A 14779-nucleotide genomic window follows, 5' to 3' on the forward strand; every position below is an offset into this window, starting at 1 on the left:
ATTTATATTTTTGTTCAGTGTATATATATATAATATACATTGTTTTTTAGGAAATTCCTTCATATTATACCTTTAACGGTTGACCTTGGCCTCAGGGTAGATCAATAATGTAATGTTCTTCTGTTGGTCAAGTTTCGTTGTTTATTTTATTTATAGTTATTAAACTGTTCAAATCTGCAGTGCAGTGATTTATTTCCGTTTGCCTGGTATTGACTACTAGCTGGTAGATAATGTGTTTCAAACTTTATTTTTGACCATTTCACAACTGTTCAGTGTTTTTACTATATTTGTATTCTTAAAATAAAAAAGCTTTCTTTCTCTGATATGCTGCATATAGTGTTTGTTTTACTGTTCTTTATAGCCTGGTATTGACTTCAGTTATCCAGTGTTCGTGATCAGTTGTGCAAAACAATTTTGCTTTATTCCCATGTCTGTTGCATATCATTAGTGGATGAATGTATGTGTTCAATCAATCAATCAATCAATGTTTATTTATATAGCCCAATATCACAAATGTTACATTTGTCTCAGTGGACTTTACAGTTTGTACAAAATATCAGTATGACAATATGACACCCTCTGTCCTTAGACCCTCACATCGTACAAGGAAAAACTTCCAAAGAAAACCCACAGTTTAAAGGGAAAAATGGGAGAAACCTCAGGGAGAGCAACAGAGGAGGGATCCCTCTCCCAGGACGGACAGACGTGCAATAGATGCCGTGTGTAAATTGAAAAGATAATACATTTGCAACATAGGTAGTCCAAATGTTTGGAAATGCATGTGTGTATAATAGGAAAATGAATCCACGAGGATATCCATCCAGGACCTATGATCCAGGACCACAGCCACGACTCAAGATCCAGGGCTCGCGATCCAGGACAGAGGAGCGCAGGATCATCCATGACTCCGGATCCCGGCGTATATAGACACCAAAAAGAAAGACATTTGGGGAAGCTGGGTTAATCGGAACATGAGAGTACACAGGTATAGACAGAGAGAAGGAAGAAGTAAGATGTCCCCCGACAAACTAAGCCTATATCAGCAAAACTAGGGGCTGAATCTAATCAGCCCTAACTATAAGCTTTATCAAAAAGGAAGGTCTTAAGCGCACTCTTAAAAACGGATAGGGTGTCTGCCGAAGCTGATTCCACAAATGTGGAGCTTGATAAGAAAAGGCTCTGGCTCCCATTGTACTTTTAGAGACTCTAGGAACAACCAACAACCCTGCATTCTTGGAACGCAATGCCCTAGTAGGACAGTAGGGTATAATGAGTTCTTTGAGGTAAGATGGCGCCTGCCCATTAAGGGCTTTGTAGGCGAGAAGAAGAATTTTAAATTCTATCCTGTGTTCTATAGGGAGCCAGTGTAAGGCAGCCAGAACAGGAGTAATGTGGTCCCTTTTCCTAACTCTGGTTAGTACACGAGCTGCAGCATTTTGAATCAGCTGAAGCGACTTGACTGACTTCTTGGTACACCCTGATAATAAAGAGTTACAATAATCCAGCCTTGAAGTAACAAATGCATAGACTAGTTTCTCTCCATCGTTTTGAGGCAAGATATGCCTGATTTTTGCAATGTTACGTAGATGGAAGTAGGCAGTCCTTGAAATTGATTTTATGTGGGCGTTAAAGGATAAATCCTGATCAAATATAACACCAAGATTCCTTACAGTCTCACTGGAGGCCAAATTAATGCCATCCATAGTTAGTATATCCTTAGATAATTTGTTTCGTAGATTCTTCGGGCCAAGTACAATAACTTCAGTTTTGGTCGTGTTTAACATCAAAAAGTTTAAGGTCATCCACGTTTTTAAGTCCTTAAGGCAGTCTTGAATTTTATTTAGATGATTAATTTCATCAGGCTTGATTGATAAATATAGTTGAGTATCATCCGCATAACAATGAAAGTTTACAGAATGATTCCTTATAATATTGCCTAACGGAAGCATATATAATGTGAACAAAATAGGTCCGAGCACTGAGCCCTGTGGCACTCCATGGCTAACTTTGGTTTGCGTGGAAGATTCATCATTGACACGTACAAACTGAGAGCGTTCAGATAGATAGGACCTAAACCAGTCTAAAGCAGTTCCCTGTATGCCAACTAAGTGCTCTAGTCTTTGCAATAAGATATCATGGTCGATAGTATCAAATGCAGCACTGAGATCGAGCAAAACAAGAATAGAGACACGTCCCTTGTCAGAGGCTATTAGAATGTCATTTGTGACTTTAACCAGAGCTGTCTCTGTGCTATGATGTGTTCTAAAGCCAGACTGAAAATCTTCAAATAAATCATTGTTTTTTAAGTAATCACACAACTGTTTTGCGACCGCTTTCTCAAGAATTTTTGAGAGGAACGGAAGATTGGAAATAGGTCTATAATTGGCTAAAACCTCTGGATCGAGGTTGTGCTTTTTAAGAAGCGGTTTTATCACTGCTACTTTGAATGATTGTGGAACATAGCCTGATAATAAAGACATATTCATAATATTTAATAAATAAGTGCTAATTAATGGAAAAACTTCCTTCAACAGCTTAGTTGGAATTGGGTCTAACATGCATGTTGATGGTTTAGAAGAGAGAATCATTGAATTTAATTGTTCAAGGTTTATGGCTGAAAAGCATTCTAGTTTACTATCTAGTGTAATATTAGAACTTACGTTTCCGGGAGCTGTTGATAACAGCTCAAAGGCAAGAGGTCATTAATTTTGTTTCTAAGAGTAACAATTTTATCGTTAAAAAAGCACATAAAATCATTACTACTGAGTGCGATGGGAATAGAAGGCTCAATCGAGCTGTGGCTTTCTGTCAGCCTGGCTACAGTGCTGAAAAGAAATCTTGCATTATTCTTATTCTCATCTATTAATGAAGAGTAGTAGGCTGCTCTCGCTTTACGCAGTGCTTTCTTATATTCATTGAGAGTAATATGCCAAATTAAACGAGATTCTTCAAGTGTTCTGTTGATAGGTTATAGACTTTCTACTGTTCTCAACTGTTTTTCACTTTAATTGGATAGTCCTAACACATGCCTACAAACGCTTAGTGGAGAATGCCTACTAAAAGTATACTGATAGTCAACTCTAGTTTAGTTGGCGATCAACAGATTGTCAACTAAACTCTAAAGTTGCTTATCTGTTGATCATCAACTAATGCTTAATGTAATCTTTAGTTGACATCTTGACTCAACAGATTATCAACAGATAGTCGACATGACCCTGTTGACTTTCAACTGACAGATTGATTTTGAGTAGTTGATAGTCAATTTTGAAGATGTTGACACAATCTATAGATAGTAAGGTTGAATATTGGTTAATATGCTGTTGACATGCTACTAAATGTCAACTGATGACTTATAGAGTGTTACCTATGGGCTATCAAAATAAAGTATTACCAAAAGATCTTACTTTAACATTTTATTTCAGTCAGTGAGATTTTATGGTGATTTATATATTTTTCGATAGTCACAATCTGGATGTATAAAGGGGTCTGTGGGGGGGAAGGTTGGGGTAATGTTTTATTTAAATGGTTATTTAGGTAGTCGACTAAGATACCTAAAGCACCAGAGACATACATGTTGGTTAACATTTGGAATATGATCATTGTCTTGAGTTTTAAACTACTGGGGTCAAATTGACCCCGAGGATAAAGGGTGTAAAGTCAATCTGAGGATAACAGGAGGGTTAAGCCAACCATATTGAAGCATAAACAGAAGCATCCCCATATTCCCTAGGTACCCTGTCTATACCTCTGTGTGAAATGTGTCAAGGGCTGTTATTTTCTTCAAATGTTTCTTTGTCCTTGTAAGAAATCCTAGTAAGTAATATTGATTTAAATTAGTTTTATTAGCTAGTTCTCTTTTCTGTACACTTCCTGTATCACTATTCTCTGCCCCTATTGTCTCTTTCTGACTCGTAATCCCTACAATAAAATCTGATACAGATAGCAACCTGCATTCTGTATTGAAACTGTGTACTTGGCCCTGCTTAAAGGCAAAGCAGCCATTTCCAATGGCAGAAGGCCTTTATATTATTTATTCATTATTTGATTGTTTTTTAATTGATATTCTGATTGAGAATTATTTGTTTGATAATCCAGACAATATTTATGAGGTCTTTTATTAAAGGTGGGGTAGATAAGTTTGAGAAACCGGCTCGAGATACACTTTTTGTTATATTCCATGGAATGCTCTTAACATCCCGATAGCAATGAATATCTTAAATGCTTTGACAACAAATCCATTAAAAATTGTCTTCTGTGGAAGCCGGCTAAAGTAACTGGATGGCCTACCTGCCCGTCAGCCTTCCATCTGTGCACAAACTTATCTTGCGCCCTCATTGGTCATGTGGGCGTTCGTGTGTGTTGGAGGAGGGGCTTTGTAATGAAGTGGCAGATTTTTTCCGGTTGTGTATTTTCAAATTCTAGGGCACTAGAGCTGGTTTCTCCAAAATTACATACCACACCTTTAACTGTACACGTAAATTGTATTTTAGCAGAACGTTTCAGCTAAATCATATCAAACCCGACGGAAATGACGATAAATGCTGTAAAAGGTCTCTTTATTTATGTTTTTTGGAGAATTAGTGTAAAGTTCCAAATCAAAAATCAAATGAATTCACAGGTGAACAAACTAAATAAACCTAAATATATCAAAAGAAAGCATGTCACAAAAGGTTAATACTTACAAAATTATTAATTGGCACTTTCACACCAAGTACTTTGCCGTACTTAGTTCCCAGTACTTAGTTCATCGGAACTCTTTAGTTCCCGGAACTAAAGTGCAGATCGCGTTCACACCGGAATAAGTCGAATGAAGCCGCTGACGTCACTTCTTCTTCTTCTGCTTTGGGTTTACTGGCAGGCCAAAAACAACTTCACGGCGTATACTGCCACCCGAAGTCCCCGGCCGGAAGTCCCCGTAGTTGGGGACTGGCTTCTGGCTTCAGACTGCTGGGAAGACTCCCAGCAGTTTGTGTGTTGCCATAAGTTAGTCTCTCTCCGTTGGCTCGCGGGGCTAATGCTAATAATGCTAATGCCAGCAAATACAATGGCGGCTTCACAAGCTTTTCTGAGTTTTACGGGGCGTGGTTTGCAATTTGCCCAGCCAATCAGAAATGGGAACCTTTTTCTCCCAGGAAAGTACCTGCTCTCTAGCAGGGACTGAAAAGGGGGGAAACGATTCCAGTTCCAGATATTTTTGGTGTGAACGCAAAATCCCAGGAACTATCGGAACTATTCCTGGGAAAAGTACTCTGGTGTGAAAGCGCCTATTGTGTGCTTGTAGTTAATTAGTTTCTTTATAAAATCCTCAGTACTGGGTATTTTAAAACAATATCCAACAATTATTCTACTGATTGCCTCTATGAAAATCATTATTAAAGATACACACACACACACACACACACACACAAACACACACACACAGAGAAAATAAATGAAAGTATCTTTAAAACAAAGCACTTCAGCTTAAGCCTGCTTCCTCACAAAGTTGTTGATCCACCTCACACAATCTTCACACTCCTCACTTCCTTTCTGGGAATCAGACGTCGCAGGAGGTGGATGGAAAAGTCAACACAGTTTAGGGAGGGACTGGGGGAGTGTATAAATGCTGCTGTGATACATGCAGGTGATGTGTTTGTGTGTGGAGGAGGCAGTGAGGTGGCACACGGGGTTAAAAGTCCAAACCCCCCAGATGAAGGAAACACTAACTGATGGAGGGATGTCAACAGCATGATCACTTCCAGGGTCACTTTCTAAGACAACAACATGCAGGTGTGTCTCAACACACCTTAAAATAAGCACTTTCCTACAAATATATTACTTTTTTCTCCTATCATGGTCATGCACATTTTTGTCTCTGTCAGAACACACGTCCTTCAAGCCTTAAAAGCAGAAATGGATGTCAATTTAAAGTGCATGTGGGTAATATGTACAGAGATTTATTAGCAGAGAGGAACTTATATATTCATAACTACATTATTAGTAAACTATTAAAAGTATTAGTGTTTAACCAGCTGAATATAAGAATGGTTGTGTTTTAGTTGAGAATGAGTCCTTCATATCTACATCTGTCCTCCACAAGTTTAATATGCTGCACATCCTGTTTCTACAGTAGCCAAAAAGTGACAAACTAATCTTTGGTTTTGGAGAGGGGCTTTCGTGTTTTTTTGTTAATTAAAGGCAACTTTGCTTTATAGGGGGGGAATCTACATGTACCAATCAGAGTGGTATTGGGCAGTGGTTCAATCCCCAGCCATTGTAGTCACTATGTCGAGGTGTCTGTGAACAAGATACTTTACCCCAAATTGCTCTATGGTATTGTTTGTAAGTGTCTTTGGATAAAAGAGCCAAATGACATCTAAGGTAATATGATGTAATGTAAACTGTGGTAATGCCAGCCTGTTGCATGAATTATGTTGGTTCTTAAGTTTGTTATGGTAAGGAAGGCCTCAGAGCACGGATAACGTTCTGAAAGATACCATGGCATTACCACATTTTCCCCTCTTTGGCTCATGGCTACTGTAGTCTTGTAAAGGTAAGGGTGAATTGATGGGCATTCAGTTGGCTGCAATCTCCAACTGCAACTCGCTAGATGTCGCCAAATCCTGCACAATCTCCCTTTAGTAAACACAGTCGAGAGAATATATTTCAAATTCAAATTGGGGGAGTTCCCATTCACTTCAACATATTTTATTTTACTTCCTGACAGCGTCTATTAGCCATGACATCTGCATCGAGCCCACAGGAACAGTCACATGATGCCCCTCTTATTTATACATGTCTTTCAATGGTTACTTTTGTACAGTATGTCTAAATGGGCAAGAAAGTGAAAAATGTCTTCTTCAAACTGATTAGCTATAATGTTTGGATATTTCCAATCGGCATTGGCTCCAACATTCAGCAGGCTGCTTGTCTCAGATTTACCCATGCACCATTACTCAATGCACCTCTCCCAACATGCTTGAGACCCCAAACTCAACAATCTGCTGCACAGTATTACAAGACAGTATTGACAGTTTATCTTGCCAGATTCTTTTCTGAGAGACTTTTAAAGACTGATTAATTATTTTTGGCGACTTTACTTTACAACGCTTTCAAAACGTACCAAGCATTCTTTTCAGATGATGTGGCTGCGATTCAACATTGTGTTGCTCTTACAGTTATATATTCAATCATTCTGTAAACAACATGCTCTCTATCAGTTCAACACTTATCTAAAGACATAATGTTTCCCATGTAATACCTGTTGTATCCTACTAATACACAACAATACCTGACAAGGTTATCTCCTGTTTCATCACTGTGTTCTTGCAGTCCTTTGAAGAAACCTCAGTTAGGATACATGTATTCGTAACTTTTTTCATAAAAGCCAGCTCATCTTCCAGTGTACTGTCAACAGATCAGTGTTTCTTTCATTGCTCAGTGGTCCATCTCTTCCATCACCTCCATCACCACAGTTTTGGGTCCCGTTAGAATCAGGTTGCTGACAGTCCGGTAGTCCAGATCGAGAACATTGAGTCCGTTGACCGCAACCACAAACTGACAAACCTGCAGGGGAAGAAAAAAAGGGAATTAATAAAGGATTCAATGACAAATTTGCTGTTAAGGCCCAGACAAACCTGAACCAATATCAGAGCTAGCAACAGTGGATGCTGTCCGTTGTGTTGCACAAATTAGCCTGTCTGTTTGCACTTGAGCACACTGCAAAGACATCAACCAATGGCAAACTAACATGTATGCTCTGCACTTCCATGAGAGGAGATTACTCCATAACAGTGGCGGTTGGCTCTATTCATCATTAAAAAACATAGGCGGAAGTTGTTAATGTTATATTTGCGGAACATCGTCTTACCAATCTCCCCACTAAGTTTCATTCGAGAAGGCCATATTTTGAAAAAGGCATGCTATTTGAAGGATTAAATGAGATGCTCATAAAAAACATAGCGTACTTTGATAAATGAATGTAAAAGAAAGAATCTGCAGTTTCTTTACTGGCCACTAGATGTCACTTCCAAACAAACTACTGTAATACATAGGAAACCCCTAACTTTATCTTGAAAAAATTCAGCTAATTTCTTTTAACAAAACCTGGGGCCTTGGTATAAAACACGGGAATAGCCTACCTTCATCCCAGCAGCAGCAGCTGGGCCGCTGGGCTCCACAGCCTGGATGTGACACGGCCTGTTTCCTCTCACCACAAATCCCCAACCCACTGCATCGCCCATGATCTGAAGACACACAGAGGTCAATCAGAAATAAATTATCAGAAGGCAAGGACTAAGATAGCCCCAAAGAAAGGCTGTTGCTAAATAACAGATGCCAAGATTTGAGCTTGTACAACTAAAATATGATGTTAACATTAATGTGCATCCTGGGGACTACTTTTGCTTTTTGTCTTGAGAAGCAAGATTTTTTTCCCCTTCTGATTTTAAAGAGGTTCCCCCCTTAAACTTTTAAAAGAAGGTCAATTGAGAACATACTGTAAAGGTTTTCTTGATGTAGGGTCCTCCTGGTGTCTGCAGCTCTTCTGTGCTTACTGGTCTCTTCAGGACTACACATGAAACAAAAGTAAAAAGGGGAAAATGGATATATATCTTTTTAACTTTTCAAAAACTAGGCAGACATTTTTTCCCCCCATTATTTTGGATTTCATAACCTCTTCAAAACTCATGGTGTATGGGTTAAACAAACACAGGACTAGGGCAGGGGTGCCCAACCTTTTGTTGAACCGAGAGCTACTTTTAAAGTTGCCAGTCTGCCGAGATCTACCAGTCCAAATCGAGAGGCGTAGCCATTACTGACAGCCTACTACCAGGTGAATACACACTTCTACTTGTATAAAACTGACCTTTGTACGATGAATACTTCATAAAATACTGCAGATCCTTTATCTTACCTCTTTCTAATCTACACACATACAAGTATTTAACTGAAGTTACACAACAGTGTTGTTGATACAGAGTTGGAGTTTATTCACACGTCACACTACAGTGGGTAATGTTTTCAAGAAACATTGAACAGTGCTGCCACATATGACACAGGGAAAAAAGAAAAGACTCTGAACCCTTTCTTTGCCATTATATAAAAATAGTGTTGATACAAAAGTATAAATTAGGCTTACTAATAAGACAACTCAGATCTGAAGCGTAAGAGTATACAAATAAATGCCTTTAAAATAGGATGCAAGCAACACTAGTTTCTGAACTGATAGACTATAATCAATTTAAACAGAACAGATCTTAATGTTTGCATTCTTATACCATTTTGTACAATAATTATAATGAATAAGTTCAAACAAACTAAAACTTACAGCTGATTAATAACGGTATCTAACTTTTTAGTTTTTATTATATCAAAAACCTGTTGAAATGCTACTGTTATTTTTACTGTCCCCCAAAAGCGCGTCGGCAGCCTCCAGGAATGCTTCTTTCACAACTTCGCCGTCTTTGAAAGACTTCATGTGTTTCTCAAGAACGTGACTGACACGATAAGATGCTCTGGCAGCAGCCTTGCTCTTGTTGTTGGGCCTGGTGAAAATGGACTGCTGTGCATTTAGCTGTCCTTTCAGGCCCCTCCCCTTTTGGGAGCAGAGGGCAGAATTAGGAGGGAATTCCGTCTCGTAGCATTTGTGCACTGTTTTGAAATGCCGCTCCTAAATTACCCTTCTTCGATAAAGCCACGCTCGCATTGCAGATGAGACAGATGGACTTTGAATTGGAATAGAAAAATGATATATTTAGTTTTTTTTTGCTTCTGCCATAATTGCGGTCTTGTGTGTGTGCGGAGTGCGGACTGTTACGGCCCCTACACACGGCGGCGTGCGTTGCAGCTTTAACGCTTCTGCCCATTCACTTTGAATGGGGTGACGTCACGATTCGCCAAACTGCATTGTGGGAGCAAAGCGTAGCTTCTCTCGCGGTGCTCGCTGCAAAAGTAGAGCAATGTTCTACTTTTGACGCCTCGATGGAATATCGAATCATATGCCAGTACAAGCTCTAGCCAATCAAACCGCGTGCTTGTGTGTCTGGGGCGGGAGATTCATGTGATTGGTTGTTGGTCGAGTTTCAGCCCCCCCCCCGCCGGCAAGCGACAACGCACGCCGCCGTGTGTAGGGGCCGTCACTCCTGTTGACACGGACAACGTCAGCGAACTAGTGCACTGCCCACGCCACATGGGGTCACGCCGGCCAATCACAAAGCTTTGATGCGTTCAAGTGCATTATTCTGGCACAGGAAGATTATGTTATAGGACATTAACGATAAAACTGAATATTGTTGTTCTATTTTTAGACACATCTCGCGATCGACTGGTTGGGCACCCCTGAACTAGGGGATGTGTCCTGTGTGAAACCTACTTCTGACCTAATTTTACTGACCAGGTTATGTCATGTGGCTGACATCATGTATGCTACGTCACTGAGTCATGAGAAGTTACATCCATAGCTTATAGAGTTGTACAGGAATAGTAACTACATTTTAGAAATGAGTTAGCATTTTAGCACTTCCGGTTCCCGCCAAACAATAGCCACCATTAGCTTAGCGGTGGTCCTCGTGTTGTGGTTTGTTTATAGCCTAAAGGCCCGGACACACCAAGCCGATTTTGGCCGTCGGTGGGCGTCAGGCTGACGATGAGCGTTGACACGCCCTACTCAGATTGGTGTGTCCCGCACCGTTGTGTCTTTTCAGCCGTGCCGACCAGTGCTTGAATTGAAATAAAAAAGGTGCCAGTACTCTAAATCAGCAACTGTTTCAAGTCAATTTATTTATACAGCCCAAAAACAAGTATTTGGCTCAAAGTCATAGTATATCCTATACTGGTGGGTTTGTCTCTTTACTGTATATTTTAGAAAGGCTCACTGTACTTAAACAAAATGACTCAGGGTGCATCTGAGATTAGAGGGGGTGCAGTGGTAAAGTGCTATTTTTGTAAGTGGGGAGTGGACCTGACACCCTCTAGGGATGTCCGGGGGCATGCTCACCCGAGAAGATTTATTTTTTAAATATTGAAGTTAGATGCATCAATCTGGTGCACTTTGAGAGCAAAATGAAGAGATATATACCTCTCAACATCCATATGAAACAACTGTAAACAGATTTACTTTTTCGTTATGGATATAAAAGAAAGTAAAGCCTGACTCCTACTGGCGGCTGGTTAAATGACTCCTCGTCCCTGAGTACACTCACCATCTTTCAGCAGGAAAGGAGACAGGGAATCTAGTCCGGCGACAACCGCTGTCTTTTCGCACTATTATTAAGCCACGCTAACATTTTCGAAATGCTAACGTTATGTGATGTCTTTTCTGGTCTAGTCTATCGCTGCGGCGCGTCATAGACGTCATAGACGGCAGCCGGTGGCATCTCATGACGCATCTAGGTACGCTGGGCATATTTGTTATCTGGTGCCGACGCCTTTTCGGCCGAAAACCCGCCGATTCAACTTGGCTGTTCAGCTAGCGAATCATGAGAAGCGAAACGGAAGTGAGGGACCCAAACAAACTATTAAGAAGGCAAATCTGAGATTTCATTTAACTCCAGCTCTCGACACAGGTTCGGGAAAGCCCCGTGAGCTTCTCGTTGTAGAGTGAAAATGGAACGCACACGCTATTTGTTGTTTGTTTATATCACGCAGTCTGTTCTTCTTCTCTCGGTTATCACGCAGTCTGTCTTCCGGTTGTTGCCTCTTTTCAATGACGAATACACACTACCGCCGCCTGCTGGTAAGGAGAGTTATTGCCACTCACGCATGCGCAGTTCGTACGTGCTTCTTGGCCGTCGGCTGAAGTCTTTGCGGTGTATTCCAGTGCGACACATGGCCAAGACGCAGAGACGCAAGGCGATGCAACAGTCGGGGTCCGTCTGTGTCAGTTCTTTGGTGTCAGCTTGGTGTGTCCGGGCCTTAACATTAGCTTTCTACTTCTAGTATTTACCCTTTAAACATAATACAAGTGGTGCTAGAGCCATTTTCCTTTTGTCACTATTGTCTGATTGTTAGGCTTAATAATAATATAAATTAGATTAAACTCTTAATTATTTATTATTATTATTATTATTATTATTATTATTATTATTATTATTATGTATTTTTGTGAGTCACACTATGAGTTAAAATGTATTAATTTAAGGCTCAATTATTTGTTATGATATGCGCGTCAGTATCACGTGCATGGCTATATGCCTATATATGGTAGGTTGATAGGACATAGCTCAGGGTGATGAGATGGGGAAGCGGAAAAGTATTTTGACCGTGTTTTTTTTGTTCTTTTGGAGACTGTTAACCTTTATTTAGTATGAAGCGAATAAAATGTCCTGCTGTTTATATGCCGTCTGGACTAACGAATTAAGCTCATCTGATTCAACCACGTTCTCCACTAATTTGTTTGGAAACAAAGACAGGCGCGTCAAAACCCACAACCCCGATAGAGGTGGCTATTAAATTGTAGACAAAGATTAAAACGCCACCACAAATGGTGTTAATATTTGGAAATAATCCTGCTTAACAAAACAAGTAAGTATCATAAATGTGTTTGGTCCAGATCTTATTTTCTTCAATATTCCAAAATCCATGGGAAAATCCCCTTGCTTTTTTTGAGGGAGCCCATTTGATGCTTACTTCCTGGTCGTCCTACAAAAACACATCATCACTGCACCACCCAATTTAAACACCAACCTTGATCTTTTTATAAACGCTATGTCATGTCATACAATGTCACAGAGTCACATGGTGTAGAGTTAACTACGCACAAGATCCAGATACAACGCTATAGACTGCCCCCCAAGCTGCTAAATCGATCCATTGTTAAATGTTTCACCTGATTTGGGGTTGTAGAGCACCGGGGAGGAGGACGAGTTGTTGTGGAGGCCTCTCCTGCTGTAGTTGCTTCCGTCACTGCAGCTCCTCTGCCGAGCCACTCCCTGACCTCCATATCTTCCTCCTGAAGCCGTCTTCACCTCCTTAGAAGCTGATTCTGATGGAGAGGAAAGGTTCATTATAGTGGTGAAAGCTCAGTGATTAGTTAATAATCAGATTCCAACCTGACCCAGTTTTGTGTTTAACTTCCTCAATAATTGTACATCAATTGTGTTTCTGTTCAAACATGCTTTGATAACCACCAACGCTTCCTTAATTCATAGATATGAAAGATAAACAGAGGAGGAACATTGACCCTTTTTGCTCGATGATGGAAAGATGTGTGGCTAAAATGCACCCAAACTGCTCCTATGATCTACATCAGTCGACATGCTACTGTATACTCAGGCTGTGGGTCTTCTCATCCTTATTTAAATGTATGTGTTTTTTTTGTTTTGTTTATTTACTTTTACATTTGTATTTGATCCCCACCTGTCTTTAAAACCTCAATTTAGATAAGGACAAACATAATCACAGAGAGCAACTGAGAAGGGATGTGTCTCCCAGGAGGGATAGTCAATATGTTCTGTGTAACTATCACACTCACACTCACACTCACACATACACACACACACACACACACACACACACCACACACACACACACACACACACACACACACACACACACACACACACACACACACACACACACACACACACACACACACACACACACACACACACACACACACACACACACACACATATTGTTTTCTGATATAATGACACAGTGACTCAGGGAAGACCGCCTCACACCCTGATGATGAATTGATAAATTGACAACAACATGATAAAGTTATTTTTTACTGTTAGATGAAACAGTAACACTTCCTGTTCATGATAATAATGGATCCACTACTTCCTCTTGTAGCCATAGTTACTGTATCTGAGTTTACATGACCAAAATCATTTCCTAAATGAGTTTAGTATGTTAAATGATGATTAATGCAAACCTAAATCCTATCCATTCGTTTGGCTATTTCATGGTATTACCTAAACTAAGAATCAACTTAGCATGTCTCTAACCATGAACTTGTCATTTATATATTTTTGAGTTGGAACCAACAGACATGATAAATTATGAAAGCAAAATGAAAGATGTCAGTTATTTTAATGAGCAATTGCATTATACACTGAAAAAAGTGAAATGTTGACTTACATTTCATTTAATGACATTTGATGACACAAGCTTCAACCCTTGACCTATAATACATTATTTGTTGATATCTGAGGTTAAAGAGTCCACCTCAAGCAGTTCTTACCTGATGTACGTGGTCCCATCTCTATTATCCAAGCGCTCAGAGAAGAAGGCTGCTGAGGATGAATCAGTTTGAGTACAACCTCTAACTGTTCAAATAAACAAATTAAAAGACAGACAGATATGGTGTGTTGCAGTTCTCTCTAACATTAAGGTAGTCTCTTCAAATACCTGATAATAGCTAACAGTTTTTTTAAATCAGCTGGTCTGTTAAATCAGTCCGTGTGTGTTAACAGGTCTGAAAGCAAAAGGTAGTCATCCAGTTAGAAAAAAAGTGTGTGTGTGTCTGTGTGTCGGTGAGCTAAATATTAAACCCTTGAACAAACAAACTGACTCCAGGCAGGAGGGAGGAGGAGACACACTTCAAGTGAAATCGTTCCTCTCTGTTAAAGCAATATTCACAAAAAAACATGCAAAACAGAATAGACACTTTTGATTAAATATATATTTTATTTTTGAATGTTTAATGAGATTTGTGCTGTGTGTGAATTTCTCCTGCATCCTTGCCTACAAAATACTGATGCACATCATATTATATATTTATATTCCGATAAATTGGGATTAACACAATATTATATTGTTAAAAGGAGAAAAAAAAAATGAAGACATTCAAAAT

The 14779-nt window shown here is 39.7% G+C and overlaps 1 protein-coding gene and 1 pseudogene across 3 annotated transcripts; both read right to left on the reverse strand.

Moving 5' to 3' along the window:
- Positions 1-1071: 1071 nt before the first annotated feature.
- LOC117553698 lies at positions 1072-1952 on the reverse strand (annotated as a pseudogene).
- A 4691-nt stretch (positions 1953-6643) lies between these two features.
- Positions 6644-14428, reverse strand: LOC117553696 (DEP domain-containing mTOR-interacting protein-like). 3 transcript variants are annotated; one of them, XM_034227740.1, is made up of 6 exons: positions 14335-14428; positions 14168-14252; positions 12806-12961; positions 8478-8548; positions 8121-8225; positions 6644-7545 (listed from the first exon to the last, which is right to left on the reverse strand). In XM_034227740.1, exons 2-6 carry the CDS (start codon positions 14184-14186, stop codon positions 7417-7419), a joined length of 480 nt encoding a protein of 159 aa, XP_034083631.1. In that variant the 5' UTR covers positions 14187-14252; positions 14335-14428; the 3' UTR covers positions 6644-7416. The 3 variants fall into 3 exon arrangements, with proteins under 3 accessions (XP_034083631.1, XP_034083633.1, XP_034083632.1); XM_034227742.1 differs by having other exon boundaries at positions 14168-14216; positions 14335-14424; XM_034227741.1 differs by having other exon boundaries at positions 14168-14219; positions 14335-14420.
- Positions 14429-14779: the final 351 nt, after the last annotated feature.

Source organism: Gymnodraco acuticeps, unplaced genomic scaffold, assembly GCF_902827175.1.
Source record: "Gymnodraco acuticeps unplaced genomic scaffold, fGymAcu1.1, whole genome shotgun sequence".
Classification (NCBI taxonomy): Eukaryota; Metazoa; Chordata; class Actinopteri; order Perciformes; family Bathydraconidae; genus Gymnodraco; species Gymnodraco acuticeps.

Bases quoted from the DNA above. Each gene is read 5' to 3' on its own strand.
- LOC117553696 (XM_034227740.1), bottom strand. The intron at 8,549-12,805 runs GTGAAACATTTA...TTTCATGTGTAG, and splicing joins GCTCTACAACCCCAAATCAG to TCCTGAAGAGACCAGTAAGC. The intron at 8,226-8,477 runs GTATGTTCTCAA...GTGTGTCTTCAG, and splicing joins ACATCAAGAAAACCTTTACA to ATCATGGGCGATGCAGTGGG.